The following is a 19,631-nucleotide window of genomic DNA, read 5'->3' on the forward strand; positions in this document are numbered from 1 at the left end:
ATACACATAACTAAAAAGATTTAAAATTCAGAATGTTAAAACTATCCTCCTGAAGACAGCATGCCTCTCCCAGACTTCTTAATTTCCTCAAATAATGAAATAATCAGTACTATTGCAAAAGCAACTACAAACTCTCAATAAGACACATATAACCACAACATTGACTGCTATCATATTTTGTGGAAGAGCACCCTGAAGTTGAGTTTTTCCCTAAATCATAAGTCCATTCTAAAATCACCAACACTTTCCATTATTTATATTCATTATTATTAAATCTTTAGTACCTGGGAGAGTACACGACTTAGCGACTAAACCACAGCAACACCTGGAAGGCATTCAGTTCAGTTCAGTTCAGTTCAGTCACTCAGTCATGTCTGATTCTTTGGGACCCCATGAATTGCAGCACACCAGGCCTCCCTGTCCATTACCAACTCCCGGAGTTTACTCAAACCCATGTCCATCGAGTTGGTGATGCCATCCAACCATCTCATCCTCTATCGTCCCCTCCTCCTCCTGCCCCCAATCCCTCCCAGCATCAGGGCTTTCTCCAGTGAGTCAACGCTTCACATGAGGTGGCTAAAGTACTGGAGTTTCAGCTTCAGCATCAGTCCTTCCAATGAACACCCAGGACCGATTTCCTTTAGGATGGACTGGTTGGATCTCCTTGCAGTCCAAGGGACTCTCAAGAGTCTTCTCCAACACCAAAAAAAAAAAAAAGCATCAATTCTTCGGCGCTCAGCTTTCTTTATATAACAGGGACTAAATGGACAGAAATAGAAACTGGACCCACACTAGGCCAGGTGCATATAGAGTCTAGAGTTGTGTTCTGCAGAGCAGAAGCTTCCAGCTCTCTGAAGGGGGCCTGCAGTTGCGGTTGTAGCTGGAGAACCGTTCACCTCCACCTCTGGCTCAGAGGCTCATGGAGACTCTGCACCTTCACCATGGCTGCAGCTTTTTCACAGGCGCATCGTCTCAGCTCTCTGCAGTCCTTGGAAAAAGCCTTCCCATTGAGGATGGTCACACAGTCCCTGCTTCTCAGGTTGGTCAAATCTATCATAACCTCAAACCTCAAAAAAGAAAGAAAAAAGTTATTTTATCATAGTTTATTTCTAAAATAAGTAAAGTACATAGAGAGGGTCCTAAGCTAGATAAAGTTATAGAATAGACACCCAGAATGAGTTTACTGAAAAAATGGGGTCACCAGCCTTTTTCCTCTCAGTGCTCAACTTCCACATACATTCCAGGGGCATCAGGTCACTCAAAACAACTATTTCTGACTAAAATTAAAATACATGTTGTCATCCAACGTATCATATGATTTTACTGCCATCCGAAAAATTATCTATCTTCTCTGTGACTCAGTTTATTTAACTGTAGAATAAAAAATAATCACATTGAATATGTACTCTCTCCTGGAAAAATAAATCTTATATAGGTATATAGGGGTTTCCCTGGCAGCTCAGATGGTAAGGAATCTGTATGCCATGCAGGAAACCCGGGTTTGATACCTGGGTTGGGAAGATCCCCTGAAGAAGGGAATGGCAGCCCACTCCAGTATTCTTGCCTGGAGAATTCCAAGGACAGAGGAGCCTGCGGGGCCACAATCCATGGGGTTGCGAAGAGTCAGACACGACTGAGCAACTAACTTTTCACTATAGTTATACAGAAAGATGTCTGCTCAAACATGGTTTTAAATTGTTATATATTTTTAAATTAATTTTTATTGGAGTAAAGTTGCTTTACAACGTTGTGTTAGTTTTTACTGCACAGCAAAGTGAATCAGCTACACATGCGTGCGTGCTAAGTCGCTTCAGTCATGTCCGACTCTTTGCAACTCCATGGACTGCAGCCTGCCGGGCTCTGCTGTCCATGGGGATTCTTCAGGCAAGGACACTGGAGTGGGTTGCCATGCCGTCCTCTAGGGATCTTCCCAACCCAGGTATCGAACCCACATCTCTTACATCGCCTGCATTGGCAAGCATGTTTTTTACCCACTGAGCCACCTGGGAAGCTCAAATCAGCTATATGCATATCTATATCCTTTCTTTTTGGATTTCCTTCCCATTTAAGTCACCACAGAGCATTGAGTAGAGTTCCCTGTGCTATACAGTAGGTTTTCATTAGTTATCTATTTTATACATTAGTATCAATAGTGTACATATGTCAATCCTAATATCCCAATTCATCCCAATTCACCCCTGCCATTCCCCCTTGATATCCATATGACTGTTTTCTATGTCTGTCTCTCTATTTCTGCTTTGCAAATAAGATCATCTATATATATTTTTAGATTGCACATATATGCATTAACATATGACATTTGTAATATATTTTGATGATATAGATATTACATTTACCAATCTCGGAGAATATACCATACTCATTCCTATCTAAATGCACATATAAGTAAAACTAATTTTTGATAATATAATTGTTTATATTGTAAATCCTCAGAGACTGTATTTTGAAAAATGTGCTCCCCATTTCAATGCACAGAAAACCAAGAGATCTAAGGTTTTACTTTATCTCTAGGTACTGACAAGTTGTAGAGTTGTGTGACCTTACATAGGTCACCATTACAACCTGGGCTTCAGTTTATTCATCTGTAGCAGAGCTTCCTCCCTCCCCCTCTCTTTCTTGCTCTCTCTGTGTCAGTGAATCCCACTGGGCCTCTCTCACTGATTTATGAGCCATTCGGAGAGTAAGTACTATATTCTGTATATATCTTTGATGTCCTCCTACACAGTATCTTGTCATTCAAGCAAAATCTATTAAATGCCTTTCCCACGAAATGTGCTAAAAGGCTTACAGTTTGGAGGAGTGAGGGGTTCCGTCCATCCACAGCCAGGCCTTGCCGCTGCCATTTCGGGATAGCCCTGTCCAATAAGAGTAGAAAAACTCAGAGTAGCTCTGAGGCATGGCAAACTCCTGTGAAAGGCACACAAGAAAACCTTTAGCTTTAGAGATGTTGTAATATATCCATGGAGATGCGTATATATTGGCTGGCTTGCACTTTTAATACAAGAACAACACATGAGTCCTGCCTGCGTAAGTAATAGGACATTTACAAAAAACAGTGTTCATCCTGAAGTCAGCTAATTTGCCCACGTTACAGAATTATTTTGTCTTAGGAAGCATGGACTGAATACTGATGTGCTGAAACCAAGAATCACATCAGCCAAGATTTAGAAATGATCCACTATTTTCAAGTCACAGGATTAAATAGGATTGATATGAAAAAATGCAGGAGACAGATTTGGAGACATCTGGGAAATGGAAGAATCTGGAAGGAAAAGTGCAGGAATGTGAAGTAATCGTCACAAATATATGTGACGGGGACTGACCAGGAAGGAGAAAAGAATAATGCAAAAAAATAGGTAAAACAGGAATTTATAAGGATGATTTATGTCTCAGATGAAGAAGAAAAATGTTTCATATATTTGTATATACATTTTTGTGTATTTACATATATAGAATTCCTTTTCTACTGTCCATATTGAAAAATGTTTGATTATTTCCCTCTATCTATTCTCATTCTTTAACATGGAATTTATCTAAATCTATTATAATTATATATTTTTATGTATTTTTTTTCAACAATACTATGAATTCCTTAAGGACATACACTTCATTTTATTTATTTTCACATTCTTAACCCCTCAGATAATTAATGGCACATAATGGTTCAATAAAAGATTATCAGAAGTATAAATGAAGCTATTGCTAAGCAACAGTCATAGAACAGGCATATCAAAGGAACTGTAGCTGAAAATATTATCACCAAATAAATCGTGACCCCTTTATGTTAAAATTTCTATAGATAAATCATATGAAAGTGATTTAAATATATATAAATATACAAAGTACATGAGAGAAAATTACTATATAACTTTCATAATAATATTTCCAACCACTGAATATATTGTTCTTCAGTGGTATATCTGAATCCTCAGTATATGCTGGAGGTGGAGGAAACGAAGAGAATCTGAAAAATTAACAGAGTTTATGCCAGCTTACACTGGCTTGGCCAAATAAATTGCCTCATTTTCTGCCTAAACTAAGCCATCAAGAAAGGATGAAAAAGATTATTTTAGTAGATGAGAGAGACTGCAGAGTTTCATTCATCACAGATTTCAGGAAATGGAAAGGAATTAAGATGCAACTAGAAAGACATTCTTCCCCAATGGCTCAGAGGGTAAAGAATCCGCCTGCAATGCAGGAGGATACCTGGGTTCAATCCCTGGGTCGGGAAGATCCCCTGGAGAAGGACATGGCAACCCACTCCAGTCTTCTTGCCTAGAAAATCCCATGGACAGAGGAGCCTAGTGGGCTACAGTCCTTGGGAGTGCAAAGAGTTGTAAATGACTGAGCATGATGCAAAAAGACAAGTTTACAGAAAGATGTTAAGAGTTTGCAGACTTAGTTGAGTATTAATTTTAATTAAATAACTCTTTTGATAAAGTACTCTGTGCCATGACCCCTGTCGAAACAATGATAGATAAATAATGGAATTTAATTCAAAGTCAATAACAAATGTAAGAGAAAAGGGAACAACCACAGCATTTTAATAGTGAATTTGAATTGTATGTACCTATCAATAAATGCCAATTTTATTTTCATATTTTCCTTGACCACTCTATGTTAGGGTATAAACTCCCAGAAGACAAGATATTTATTTGCAGATTATGGAAATGATTTAATTACATAGTTTTCAATCAAAAGTTTTGTCACTCTCACAGAAAGACAGGAAGTGCTATTTTCGTTCCTCTGGTATGACACCAATATTGCTCCCTTCTTGCTGCTAAGTCACTTCAGTCATGTCCGACTCTGAGACCCCATAGACGTCAGCCCACCAGGCTCCCCTGTCCCTGGGATTCTCCAGGGAAGAACACTGGAGTGGGTTGCCATTTCTTTCTCTAATGCGTGAAAGTGAAAAGTGAAAATGGAGTCACTCAGTTGTGTCCGACTCTTAGCAACTCTATGGACTGCAGCCTACCAGGCTCCTCCATCCATGGAATTTTCCAGGCAAGAGTACTGGAGTGGGGTGCCATTGCCTCTTACATAAGCCAAAAGAGGTTAAGAAATTGAGACATTCTTTATTTGAGTCCTGACTGATGGTGAGTTTGAAGGACTTTCTTTCATGTTTCTAAGGGGTGGATATTTGTGGAGATCGTTCCACAAATGATGACCACAGAGGATCACTCAAAGCAATAAAAATAAGATTAAGCCTTGATTACAATAAATGAGAGAATCTGTGGACCTTAATTGCTTAGAATCTTTTTATTAATTTTTATTGGACTATAGTTGATTTATAATATTGCGTTAGTTTCAGGCATACAGCAAAATGAATCAGTTACACATATATCCACTTTTTTCTTTTTTTAGATTCTTTTCCCATATAGGTCATTACAGAGTACCGAATAGAGTTTCCTGTGCTATAGAGGGATTTTTATATATAACAATGTGTATATGTTATTTATTTTATATATAATAATATGTATATGTCAATCCCAATACCTCTTTCTGAGAATACTTCAGACACTCACCAAGCCTCAGGACCTTACCAGCACTTCCTGTGTGTTTATCTTCAGCATAGTCGAGTTCTCAGCAATGCAGAAATATTCACAGCCCTGCCAACTCTTACTTTCTTTATAGAATTGGTAGCATTTGTCCCCATGCCATTTCCATTTTTCTGGGCAAGGGCTACATCTGTGTTCTTAAAAAGAAACCAAATTGAGTGAGTTATTTCCTACCCTGTCTTCCTTCTCTTAAAATCACATAATATTTGATGACCCAAGAAACAATTGATTCTTTCTCTCTCTTAGATATTTAATTGCCCAGGCAATGATAATTACAAATGTTTACTGAATACCCACTGTACGCCAGGAATTATAGTTGGGTTTATAGCAGGAACAAAAACAATGTAGTGGGAGTTAGAACAGACATGATCTGCTTTCATGGGCAATGGACTCTAGTTATAAATGGTTAGAACTTCAAATTTCTTGCCCTGTGTAATTCAGCATAAAGAAAGTATATTCAAATTCATAACCTTTTCATCTGTTCAGAAACTCAATATGCATTGGATTTGAGAAACCATTGAAGTTTCTATAATTTTCTTCCTCAATATCCTCTTATACAGTAGTACAAGGATTTATTAATGAAATATATAGCAATTGGATATGGATTATTTTCTCACTCAAATATATGTAAGTAAAATTTTAGAAAAAGACCACATAAATACTAAGCCAAGCATGAATTAAACCAGCAAATCTCCCTGGGTCAGAAATTAAGATGGACATCATAGTCAGAGTAGTAAGTGCACAGACCAAGGGTGAGATGGACTGAGTGGGTAGTGACTATAAATGCAAGAACTAGGCTCTCAGAGCCATGGTCTAACACCTATGTGGGCACATGGTCCTAGGCCTTTAAGAGTTGGGTATCTGAAACTAAGTCCCTTGTGGGTATACAGTGAGATGAAAATCCCACCATTCCACAAAAATATCTTTACTTTAAAAGCAATCCAGTGTCAAAATGTTGACATCTTAAAATCTAAGGTCAACACACAAATGGTTATTATATTCTTGTTTGTATTTTTCTATTTGAAAGATTTCATAAGGTAATCCTGTATTTTATTTACTTGTAGTGTTATTTTGGTTATTCAAAGTTAACTGTACTTATTATTTTAAAATGTCTGAACTTGATGAATCTCATCCTGTACTGTAACACAGACACAGTTGAACTACATGATCTTGATAACTAGGGATGACCTGGTTGTTCAAATCCTTTATTAAGTTTGCCAGATGACTTGCTGAACAATACATGTTTCCCAGGTACACTGATGGGAGAATCAGCTCTGTATGGATAGGTGTGCTCAGATCAGAGAGCAGCTCAGTGATCAGGACTCACCTCCAGTTTTGTTATAGAGCTCACGACAGAGTTTCTCAGCCACGTGATGCAGAGTTTCTGCAAGTTTCCTGTTTTGGGTTCGAAGAGATTGCAGCTGTCGGGAGAGATTCCCCAATCTTTCCTCCTTTTGCAAAATGCTGTCTTGCTGAGTATTGGAGAGCTGGTAGAACTGAAAAACTAAACCAAATTACCAAGTGAGGCTGGACAGCTTATTTCTTCACTTTTATTTCTATTGTCTACACCTTGGAAAATCAAAACAGTACATTGTTTGAGATCCCAGGCTCTGAGATCTCATATTGCCTACATTCAGGTTTGGACTCTATAATAAATTGCATTGCTCTGGGCAAATGAATTTCTCTATTTCCTTATCTGAAAATGTAGAGTTATAATAACTGTTCCCAGCTTCAGGGATAAATTCCTTAAACATATTTACTGTTCAATAAATATTTCTGTGTATACTATCAAACCATTACTCAACCTAAAAGTATAAATAATTTATCAATTAATCATTATATTGAGCATTGACAATGTACCATATGTTTTTATCACATTCATAGTAATATTATCATTTTTATATTTTACAACTTTGTAAACTGGGCTCAGTGAGAACAAGTAATTTTCTCAATATGACTAGGCTAGAAAATTTCAACTTAGCTTTAAATTCCAAGTTTCTAAATCTAAGTAGAAACATCCTTCATGAATCATGAGAGTCGCTTTATATCACTGAAAAGGATATTGTTTGCAAAACAACAGTTATATCAAATTGGGGAGCCAGGGTAGAAACATTAAAATTAACATTAACTTTAAAATTAACATAAAATTGACATTAAAATCTGCTTTTATTGTTAACCACTTTCTTCAACTGTTCAGGACATATTGTTGTAGGGTCCTATCTGTTGAAATAAATTTATCCCCTTTCTTTGCTGAGTTTTAAACTTTATTCTTACTAGTTTGAAAATTAAAGACTTTTATACATGAATTCTTCTTTATTTGATTTCCACAAGTCTCTGCAAAATGATTCTATAACTTCTTGGACTTCTTCATTACAATAGTGTATGTGTGTGTGTGTGTGTGTGTGTGTTAGTCAGTCATGTCTGACTCTTTGCAACTCCATGGACTGTAGCCCACCAGGCTCCTCTGTCCATGGAATTTTCCAGGAAAGAATACTGAAGTATTCTAGGAAATAGGTTGCCATTCCCTTCTCCAGAGGATCTTCCCGACCCAGGGATCAAACCCAGGTCTCTGGCATTGCAGGCAGATTTTTTACCATCTAAGTCACCAGGGAAGTCCCCCCTTTTTAAAATAATATTTAATATTAAATATTATAGTGATTAAAGACTTGGTCTATTCTCTGTACCTTGAGGAGGTTGGATATAAATTAAATCTTTCCCTCTGCATGGCCCACCGAGCCATACATGCCAGAAACAAAAATCACTGCGGCTGTGTAGTCTTTTGTGGAATGGAAAAGGGCTGATGTGTACATTCATTAAAAATTGCTGATGTTAAATATCGATAAATAAACAGACAAAAACCTTCTTATTGCACAGAGAATGTAAACGTTTAGCTGGAACGTGATTGTCGTATTTTAATGCTTCTTCCACTAGACTCATCATTTACAGAGTTTCATCCGAAAAAGGACTTACTCACAGGCTCCAGAATCAAAGTTAAAAAAAAATGATAAGTATTTCTCATCCTAGACAAACCTTGAAACCAGGATCCTCCCCCAAGTCAGAGTGCGGACTTACACACAAGCCCCAGCGCGGCCAGGCCAATCAGCAGCCCCAAACAGAGAGTCAGCAGGATCAGGGCCACTGGGCGCCAAGCCGAACAGGGACGCCGGCGCTCTGCAGGGAACGGAAGCAAAGACAGGGTTTCACTTTTTCTTCCTTTTGGATCTACATCACTAGCAAGGGAGTAAGAGGACTTGGTTCTGACAGGTTTCAAGGTCTAGATACCATTTCCTCGGTCCTGGGAAATAGTAACAAGGCTCCAGGCCAGGCCTGACTTAATCTCTGCTAGATTCTTTCACAAGCCCCGCCCACTTCTACCTTCCTCCTCCACTCAGTCCTACTTTGCATTGAGTCAATCTATGCATTACTGTTAACCTTCTTTTTGTCAGAATTAAAGTCGCAAAAGACAATCACGAAAATGCCTTAACAAAGAACAATTTTTCACATCATCAGAGAAGAAGTATTGTGTTGTTACTTTTTGCAAAACACTCCCTTTCCCAGTTCGAATTATTCCCAGTTCGAATAAGCAAATTGCCTATCAGTAATGAGGCACTATTGGTAAAGAATCCTCCTGCCAACGCAAGAAAAGCGAGTCTGATCGCTGGGTCAGGAAGATTCCCTGGAGGAGGAAATGGCACCCTACTCCAGTCTTCTTGCTTGGAAAATGCCATGGGCTGAGAAGCCTGACGAGCTACAGTCTTTGGGGCAGCAGAGTCAGACACAACTGAGCTACCCACGATGAGAAGTTATTGTTTTACTGTTTCTTTTTGGAATTTCTTTGTTGAAAGTTCTTCTTATTTTGCTTGTTCATTCATTTGATTTTATAGCTCCAAAAATAGATGATAAATGCAACATGATCATCAGTTTTTGAATGATGGATTTAAGTAATCTCCACCTTGTACCCATTAAGGAATGGGGGTGGGGGGGGGAACTCTAGCCAGCATCTTTCCCTTTCCCACATCCCACAAGCTTGCCTTCTGGTGATTGCATAGGTTCTGCTGAGTCAGGGATAAGCTCATAACCTTGTGAGGTCAGCTGTCAGTCTGAATAACTAGCAATATCTGACTAGGAAGACCCACAGTCAGATGCAAATATCCTCTGGCATTGTGATAAAAATTAAAGGGCAAACTCTCAAACCCTGGTCTCTTTTGTGACCTGTGAGTTTCACTTCATTGGGAATTCAAATTAGGTTCAAAGCAGAAAGATTAAAGACATATAAATTCATTTCCTCTTTAGCAAAGTCCTCTGCATGATAACTTTCAGAAACAGAGATTTGTACTATGCATTATTTCCAAGTGGGTAATGATAATTATTAATAGTAAAGATAGTATAGAAGTAGAAAATATGATCAATATCCTCTGAGACTTACCACCAAACAGGGAAAATAAAAATCAGGATCCAGACATTGATATATTTTACAATGTGAATCCTATTTTAATTTTATAATCATATCTTTTCACAAAAACTTTCAATGGTGTGCATTATTTTTAGGATAAAATCCATTGTCACTTTTCCTAAAGATAGATGGCTCTTTTTAAAAAGTGGGCATTTTATTATTGTACTTCTCAACTTAAAAACTTGGGAAGACCCAGAGGAATCGGGTGGAGAGGGAGGTGGGAGGGGGGATTGGGATGGGGAATACATGTAATTCCATGGCTGATTCATGTCAATGTATGACAAAACCCACTACAATATTGTAAAGTAATTAGCCTCCAACTAATAAAAATAAATGAAAAAAAACAAAAACAAAAACTGCCAGTAGGGGGAATTCCCTGGTGGTCCAGTGGTTAAGAATCTGTCTGCCAATGCAGAGGACACGGGTTTGATCCCTGGTCCAAGAAGAGCCCATGTAAGTGGGGCAACTAAGCCTGAGAGTGTGGCAACTACTGAAGCCTGGCATGCCCTAGAGAGCCTGTGCTCTGCAACAAGAGAGGCCACCATAGTGAAAAGCCCATGCACCACAAGTAAAGAGTAGCTCCTGTTCAGTTCAATCAGAGAAAGCCAACACCCACCCAGCAATGAAGACCCAGCACCAGCCAAAATAAATAAAAATTAAAAAAAAAAAAAAAAGCATACCTGCCAATAGCTTTATTGCACTTATAATAAAATTCTACAAGCATCTTTTTCATCTGGAGCCTGTCTAGGTCTCTCATCCATTTCTGAACTATCCTCCTCTCACTCAAACAGTCTAGTCACAGTGACCTTCTGTTTATCCTTGATCCAAACCACTGTGTCCTTGTCTTAGTACCTTTGTATTAGCTCTGTTTATACTCCTGCATTAGTCAATCCTCAAGTGGGTTACTGGTAGCCTACTTGCAATCCAGCTTCCCATTTAAATGGTGCATCCTTGTAAGATGTCATTGGGAGTTCACTTCTAGCATATCATCACATTATGTATGTATGTCAAAAAAAAAAAAAAGATTACTAAGTGCTATTCCATGGCCTTTCTTTTGTCTATTACCTCTGCTTGAATGTCCATAGCATTAAAACAGTGTTCTTGTCGGGACTTCCCTGGTGGTCCAATGGTTAAGAATCCATCTTGCAGTACAGGGCACACAGGTTTGATCCGTGGTCAGGGAACTAGGATCCCACACACTGCAGAGCAACTAAGCTTGAGGGCTGCAACTCCTGAGTCTGTGTGCCACAACCAGAGGGGCCGTGTCTGCAGTGTAAGATCCTACGTGATGCCTGGGTGCCACAACTAATACTTGAAGCATCCAAATAAATAAGATAATACAAATAATAAAAACAATGATCTTGTCTATCTTGTTCACCAATGTATTTCCAGCACCGAAAATAGTGCCTGGTCACATAAGGGCTGAATACATATTTGAGGGCTTCCCTCACAGCTCAGTCCATAAAGAATCTGCCTGCAATGCAGGAGACCCAGGTTCGATCCCTTGGTCAGGAAGATCCCCTGGAGAAGGAAATGGCAACCCACTTCAGTATTCTTGCCTGGAGAATCCCATGGACAGAGGGGCCTGGCGGGCTACAGTCCACGGGGTTGTAAGAGTCAGACACAACTTAGCGACGAAACCACCACCACCACATATTTGAAGGAGCAAATGCAAGAAGGGTGAAATTATGAAAAACTAATATTACCTAAACTATGCAATTTTTACAGAGGCACAGAGCATTGTCTATCATTAAGCTTTACAGGTTGGTATTTTATTTTTTTAATCTACTGACTTTTCAGCAATATTTCTGTCAGCAGAGGGCAGACTCAGCTAAATTCATCTCCTGGCCAGACTGGTTTCTAGACACTGACTTAAGTGACATTCTGAAGCATAAGCAGATATAATAAAGATTTGCTTTCTCCTCTGTTTCCTTCAAGCGGCTGGTCTATCTGGTTTGGTCTAAATTTTTCTGGAAATTGCTAGCTACTTATGACAGCATCCTTAAGGATACATCAAATCAGCAGAACATGAAAGAGTAAGATCAGAGACTGAATACAGCTTGAGCTAAACATTCTCCCGCAAACCCTATGTCTCTTTAAAGTTCTATATAGCCTATATAGCTCAAGAAAATTAACCAGATGGATGTTTCTAGATTCCAGAGGCAAGTATATATGTAGACCCACCACCATGGTAGCTTTATTTCTCTCTCTTATCTATTCAGTTTAGTCATGTCCGACTCTTTATGACCCCATGGACTGCAGCACGCCAGGCTTTCCTACCATCAAATATACTATATATCCTATTTACTTGGGGTAGCGAGGAGGAACTGTGGGAGAAGAACTGACCCAGCACTAGGAAACCAGGCTTCCATGATGGAGAGACTACAGTATTGAAAGTTTTACTTATTTCTTTTCTTTGAAGTTATTTTTCCCTCTAGGTACTTTTCTTTTCTAACTGAATTTAATTTTCCCGAGTTTTGTTCCAAGCGCCCTGATCATAATGAAGTCTCTCTCTCTGGGGACCACTCCCACCCTAAAATAAGAAAAATAAGCTGCCTGGAGGTGCTTCAGTTTGGATTGGCTTTATTATGGCTTTATTTCTTGGAAGACAACTGCGATGCTGTCTCCTGAGGCATGTTTAGAAAAAGGTGTGGTCAGGCCAAGGAATGATACCAAACATCCCTAGGAATAATAAGATATATATAGAAAAAAAACACCTCTTTCCTGTAACCTCTTACTATAATATGCTATAAAAAGCTGTAGTGCTAAGGTCAAGTTTTGAATAAAAATCCCTTTGTAGTTACAAGAAATTTTATGGATGAAAGCAGTTGCCTTACTTGAACAACTGCCCTTCATTAGCCATCAAGGAAGAGTTTGTACACCTCCTCTCCCAGGGCCTCTAAGAAATAAAACAACACTGCTGAACGTAGACTTTTTAAATGCTTCTGAAATAAGAAGGGTCCTAAAAGCTTGAAAAGACACAAATAATTGAAATAATTTGCATAAAGTCACATTGCAAACTGGGCTTCCCAGGTGGCTCAGTGGTAAAGAACCCGCCTGACAATGCACGAGATGCCCGTTCGATCCCTGGGTTGGGAAGATCCCCTGGAGAAGGAAATGTCAACCCACTCCAGTATTCTTGCCTGGGAAATGCCATGGACAGAGGAGCTTGATGGGCTACAGTCCATGGGGTCACAAAAGTCAGACATGACTTAAACATTAAACAACAACTTATATGTCCAGTCGAGTTTCGTTTCTGAAATATATTTCAAAGATAATATTACTATTAATGATAATTGCTAACATTTTTTGAGTTACTGAGATAAATACTGTATAGGAATTAATATCATCCATCCTTACAACTACGTTATGACGTAGATACTATTGTCATCTCAGTGTTACAGATAGGCAGCTGAGTCCTAGAGAAGTCAGTAAGGCAATTAATTAATTAGAGGCTAGTAAGGCAAGGGGCTTCCCTGGTGGCTGAGAGGTTATTAAAGTGTCTGCCTGCAATGTGGGAGACCTGGGTTCGATCCCTGGGTTGGAAAGATCCCCTGGTGAAGGAACTGGCAACCCACTTCAGTATTCTTGCCTGGAGAATCCCATGGAGGGAGAAGCCTGGTGGGCTACAGTCCATGGGGTGGCAAAAAGTCGGACACGACTGAGCGACTTCACTTTCTTTCACTTTCAAGGCAAGGGTACATAGCTACTGATGATAGTACTTATTGAGTGTGTTATATATATTTTAGTGTTTCGTTTGAATCTCCCAATAATTATTCAAGAGGGCACTACTTTAAACTTTTATTTGGATAAGAAAATTGCAGTGCCCAAGAGCTGCTTAATTTTCTTACGGTTGCACAGCTAGGAAATGATGGAGCCAGATATGCTATCCAAGCATTCATTCTAGAGCTGAATGTTTTTTAAAGGTGATTTTATTTTGTTATTTATTTATTGGCCAAGCAGCATGTGAGATCCTAGTTCCCTGACCAGGGGTTGAACCGGTGTCCCCTAGAACTGGAAGCACAGAGTCCTAACCACTGGATCACCAGGGAAGTCCCAGAGCTGAATATTTTAAATCATTTCCCAATCCTCCCAACAAATCCCACATTAATATTTGCCTTTATAAGGGAGCTCCATATGGAATTACAGAAACCCTAGCATTTCCCCACTTGCAACTTTTCACATCTGTGTTGTGAATAACTTAATAAGAGTCACCTTAAATTCATATATTTTCTACTCTACCACCAAGGTGAGCTTACTAAATTTAAGTCTCCCTCAAGGTTAAAATGTTCCTCGGCTATAAAAGGTCCTCCATAGAAGAACACCACCACCCCCTCATTACTCCCTCCCTTTGAGGACCACACATTCTTCAGACCAACAGTCTACCTTGCCATCCTGTTTGACTCTGCTGATGATTCCCAAAATTGTCTGGATCTAAATTCCAATCTGACATCTACGCCTGATCTCTTCCCTCTATAGTTTTGTCTTCCTTCTTTTTCCCATGAATATCCTGCACCGAGCTAGCTCTTATCTCTGTGCTTGTCTTTCCACATGTGGTCGTCACTCTGGAAAGGCCACCCAGGGCCAGAGTTGCTCTTCCTGGAAAACCTGAACTTAGACTTACAGACTAGATCAAATGTCACCTCGTTCAAAGATACCCACATGTGTAAACACTGTCAGTAACTTATTCATTCCTCTTTGCTTCCGTGACTTCCTACATATGTTCAATAGCAGTACATGACATGCTCTTCTAATCAGCAATTCAGATCATTCCTTCCACTTCTCCAAGCACCTAAAAATAGAGTCTCCCCAGTGCCTACCATAATGTTTGACTTTTAGTAGGCATGAATTAAAGATGTGTTGAAACAGTTAGAAGTGGTTTATGCTATGACTCTTTTTCTACACAGTTTTTTCTTTTATTTATGTTATCATGGAGCTCTTTGCTTTTTGGGGGGGAGGGAGGCTGCAGAGCATATGGGATCTTAGTTCCCCAACCAGGGATGGAACCCAAGCACCCTGCATTGGAAGAGCAGAGTCTTAACCACTGGACTGCCAGAGAGGTTCCTATGCCATGTCTCTTGAATGAAGGGTTTGTGCTGTGGTTGAGGAAATGAAGCTAAAAATCTTGGAAAAATTTAAAAAAACATTATAATTAATATGAGTAAGGGGAAAGTGGAACTTGAATTTAATAAAGGTTCTCTTCTTACTATTATTTTCCTCTTAAACACAAATATGTTTTCACATTTTTTGATAGGGTTATATTTAGGCAAGAAATCGGACCCATAGTTATTTAATTCTCTCTTTCTGGTACATTATTACTGGGAAGTGCTGTAGTTGCACCTCTTTCCAATCTGCAATTGAATTAGAATCTCCTACACTGTAAAAAATAATTTTAGAAAGCACTCATACAACCCCACAACACATTAGCTCTAACATTTTACCTTTTCTCTTTAGAGCCAGGCTCCTCAAAAAAGAAGACAGAAAGGGGGGAAAAAAGGAATGAAGAGAAAATTACTTAAATTATGTATTTTCTTTCTTAACTAGTAGTTCCTTTCAAACCCCTGCTATGAAAAATGACCAATAATCCCTTTTGCTTCCTATTTCTAATAAATTTGTTTTTAACCTTCCTCTTGCTTGAACTCTCTGCCCTAATGTTTATTATTTTTAAAATTTGCTATTTATTACCATTGGCATGTCCATTTCTCTCACAGTTAGTGTCTCTTGGCCTCTTAGAAGCCTCTCTCTCCTGCTCCACATCCATTACTATCTATCACTCATTGTTAGTGGGTTCTACTGGGTCTCTTTCTCAGCTTGCCCTTCAACTATATTCCCCAAGATTCTCTCCTTGGCACTCTTCTCCTGTGTTTTGTCTTACTTTGTTTTCATTTTACATTCCTCATTGATCTCACTCAGAAAGTTTAATCCCTGCCTAAAAGCCATTAATTCTCACGTGTGTTGAGTTGGCCAAAATGTTGGAGTTCTTCTGTAACATCTTATGGAAGAACCCAAATGAACTTTTTGGCCAAGCCTATGGGCTTCCCTTGTGGCTCAGTTGGGAAAGAATCCAAGAGCCCCTGGAGAAGGGAAAGGCTACCCACTCCAGTGTTCTGGCCTGGAGAATTCCATGGACTGTATAGTCCATGGGGTCACAAAGAGTCAGATACCACTGAGCGACTTTCACTTCACTTCATACGTGTAGCTCAGAATCCTTACCTCAGACCCACATGCAATACATACAAGTGCTTTAGGCAACTCCAACTGCTTGTGCCTTCTCTTACAAGCATGTCATACTCACACTGAATCCATCATCTTTCCTAGTCCTTCTGTAGCTTTCTTAGTTAATGGGAGCACCATCTACATAATGTCAGATGGAACCCAATCAACCCATGTTCTCCTCTTCCTTGACTTCCCCCTTTGTAACCGGTCACCAATACTTTAAACACTCACTTCTCAATATCTTTCATATCTAATTCCTCCTCCTCATTCCCACACTACTTTAGCTCAGGTTCTTCTCACCTCACCTTACTTTAGACTAAAGTAAAAGCTGGATATGAGCTCATCCAGCTTCACATTCCTTCAAAACATCCCCCTCCAACTCTACTCCTTAACCATAATATATTTCATTCTCTGTAATACAGTTACATAAGACTGCCATGGCTTTCCTCTTATGTGTCTGGCTGCCTGTAGTAACCCCAGCCCCTTAAACCCTCCCATTTCTGTTCCCATATCACAAGAAACTTCTTAAAGTTAAGTCCACTCAATGGTCACTCCCTCTTTCAAATCTTTCCTGATCTCTACCCTTACCAGACAGAAATGACCAATTCCTCTAGGAGAGCATGCCCCATCACAGCACTGCATCACACTTGCTGTTCACTTCACAACTTTCTTATTCTTTAAATTTCCTCATAAGCAGGGATCATACCATATTTGAAAATATATCCTCAGTACTTTGCAACACGCTTGGCTTGACACGGACCTCAAGCATAAGTTTAGGGAAAGGAGGTCTGAGAGTGTTGTCTTTCACTTTTATTTTGTATCCTTTGAATTATTTGGCATGTTTTAAACACAAATGTAAATTTTATATCAAAAATTGAAAACTAGAAAATAAGTTAATATGTATACTTAATTTTATTCATTCTAAAGAAAATATTAAATTTTCCCAGGCACAATTGTGTCACAATCTTAAATTGAATCTGAATCTTCTGCATTTCTGAAAAACTCCCAGAGTAGTTGTTACTGTTATTTTTAGCAGCAAAATGATATCAGATCTGTTTTTCTAGTAAATAATGAGGCTTCTATTATGACATTCCTCTAAATACTTGCATTATCATGAGATGGAAACAAAATATCAGACATGTAGGGTAAGACAACTATTATCAGATGTTTGCCTGCAAGACACTTTGACCTCCACTCCTCCTGCTTCAATTGCCATTCTTACAAAAAGGCTGCCAGATGTTTCAGCTGGTGTTTTATCCTGCTCCACCCCTCTCTCCACCCTCTAACCTCAGCAGAACTTACCGGTACACCCTGTCCCTGATTATGCTGATCACTAAGCCTTGTGCGAGTTCCCAGCTCTAGTCAAAGGTGAAGATGAAGCTGTATACAAGCGACTTGAAACCACAGTCCTGAGAGCTGACTCTTCACGGGATTTGTTGGAGGAATATACCATATCCTATTACACATATCTGGTGGCTACAGAAACTGACATCCCAAAGTTATCAGTTTGTTTCATATCAAGGAGGCTGGAAATTTCCAGGATCTAGTACCAGAAACTAGATACTTTAGTATAAATAAATCAATGAATAAAATCTAAAAAGCTGCCACAAGAATCCCAGGTGGCACAGTGGTAAAGAATCCACCTACCAAGGCAGGAGACATGGGTTCAAACCCTGGGTCAGGAAGATCCCCTGGAGAAGGAAATGGCAAACCACTCCAGTATTCTTGCCTGGAAAATCCCATGGACAGAGGAGCCTGGCAAGCTAGAGTCCAAGGGGTTGCAAAGGAGTCAGATACAACTGAGCGGCTAAATAACACCTTGTAGTATTAGAACCTAATCCCGTCTCTACTACAGTTTGAGATCTTTTTATCAGGACTCAGGTCACATTTCTGCCTTAGATTGTCTGAGTTTTCTAGGAAATAGAATCCTTCTTCTCCAGACTGAGAAAAATATATATGTATAAATGTGTGCGTGCTAAGCCGCTTCAGTTGTGTCTGACTTTGTGTGACTGCATGGGCTGTAGCCTGCCAGGCTCCTCTGTCCATGGGCATCTCCAGGCAAGAATACTGGAGTGGATTGCCATTTCCTTCTCCAAGTGATCTGCCTGACCCAGGGGATCGAACCCACATCTTATGTCTCCTGCATTGGTAGGCAGGTTTTTTACCACTAGCGCCACTTGGGAAGCCCGTATGTATATATAGTTACATATAAATGCAAATATAAATATATATATATGTATATATATATACATTATGTGAAAAAGTGAATTATCAGAAATAACATAAGATATGACTAAAATTACTTTCACAATTTAATCCAATCACTTCAATAATTCTAGGAGTCAAGAGAACAAAAGGGAATGAGATGGGATATAATTGCAACTTTGGTCATTATTTATATCACCAAATCATGGAATTTCAGAGGTGAGGGGATATTAGAAAGCATTTGTTTTGATCCCCTCTCATTTCACAGATAATAAAACCAAACCCCTGATGTTGGCGTGACTCTCCCTGGGCCTCACAACTTCAAGAAGCAGAGTTATTACAACAAATTATCAGGGTTAGCGTATCTGCTTGGAAACGCCTCTCTAAAGCCATGAGTTCAAAACTAACAGAAAGTTAGCCTTTATCAATCTAAATTTCCAGATCAGATCACAGATGGTAACTAAAACAGCATCGGATCTGACCTTCACTGGGAACACAGGAAGGAGAAAAGACATTGCTCTAACTGTCCATTCAATCTCACGTTTGCCTGTGTGCTACACAAAATGGTAAAAGCAACACCCTCAAGTGCAAACCACTCTGCTAGAGACAGACTCTTAGAAAAACCTCTGTGCATATACTGAGTTTAATTTTTTCACGTGTTCATATATGTGGCATACAAGTTGTAGTTAAGTGCACAGATATGCACCATTGTAAATCACAGAAACATTTTCTCTTTTTCCTCCACTTCGTACCCTCCTAGGCTACGAAGCTGGTACCCTGGCTCATCTCATGCATTTCTCAAGGGTCTGACCAACTTGGACGACGGGTACCTGTATGGCCAAGCTCTGGCCGCTGGGATGTAGCAGAGGCTTGAGAATGCAGGCTCATCGTGGTGTCTCCATCAGCGTCCAGCATGTCCCGCGTGCTGCTGTATTTGGCCGGCATCTGGATTCCTGCACGGGTGACCGTGGGCTGCGGCTGGATTTCCCCAAGTGAGACGGTTCAGAGGCCGAGGCACTGAAAGGCATGCCTGGGGTTCTCCTCCGGGAGCGAGAAGTAGGGAAGCCTCCGACTCCAGTTCCTGCCGCCAGAGGCCCGGCCCCTGTCCTGTGAACTTGAACTCTGATTGCCAAATCCGTCAGGCCGAGGGGAAACAGCGTGTGTTTTCTATTTGGGCG

At 39.6% G+C, this 19,631-nt stretch overlaps 1 protein-coding gene across 2 annotated transcripts; it reads right to left on the minus strand.

The window, feature by feature from the left end:
- Positions 1 to 250: 250 nt before the first annotated feature.
- CLEC1A (C-type lectin domain family 1 member A) lies at positions 251 to 19,576 on the minus strand. Of its 2 annotated transcripts, XM_061124935.1 has the most exons (6): positions 19,284 to 19,570; positions 8,652 to 8,750; positions 6,907 to 7,083; positions 5,565 to 5,716; positions 2,810 to 2,928; positions 251 to 1,067 (listed from the first exon to the last, which is right to left on the minus strand). In XM_061124935.1, the coding sequence occupies exons 1-6, from the start codon at positions 19,396 to 19,398 to the stop codon at positions 893 to 895; spliced, it is 837 nt and encodes a 278-aa protein (XP_060980918.1). In that variant the 5' UTR covers positions 19,399 to 19,570; the 3' UTR covers positions 251 to 892. The 2 variants fall into 2 exon arrangements, with proteins under 2 accessions (XP_060980918.1, XP_060980919.1); XM_061124936.1 differs by lacking the exon at positions 8,652 to 8,750 and having other exon boundaries at positions 19,284 to 19,576.
- Positions 19,577 to 19,631: the final 55 nt, after the last annotated feature.

Source organism: Dama dama, chromosome 22, assembly GCF_033118175.1.
Source record: "Dama dama isolate Ldn47 chromosome 22, ASM3311817v1, whole genome shotgun sequence".
In the NCBI taxonomy this organism is placed as follows: Eukaryota; Metazoa; Chordata; class Mammalia; order Artiodactyla; family Cervidae; genus Dama; species Dama dama.

Coding starts and splice junctions, on each gene's coding strand:
- CLEC1A (XM_061124935.1), bottom strand. CDS start 19,398: ATGCCGGCCAAATACAGCAGCACGCGGGACATGCTGGACGCTGATGGA. Junction 8,751..19,283: donor GCCAGAGCTTGGCCATACAG/GTACCCGTCGTC, acceptor CGTTCCCTGCAG/AGCGCCGGCGTCCCTGTTCG. Junction 1,068..2,809: donor ACCCCTCACTCCTCCAAACT/GTAAGCCTTTTA, acceptor TTCTTTTTTGAG/GTTTGAGGTTATGATAGATT.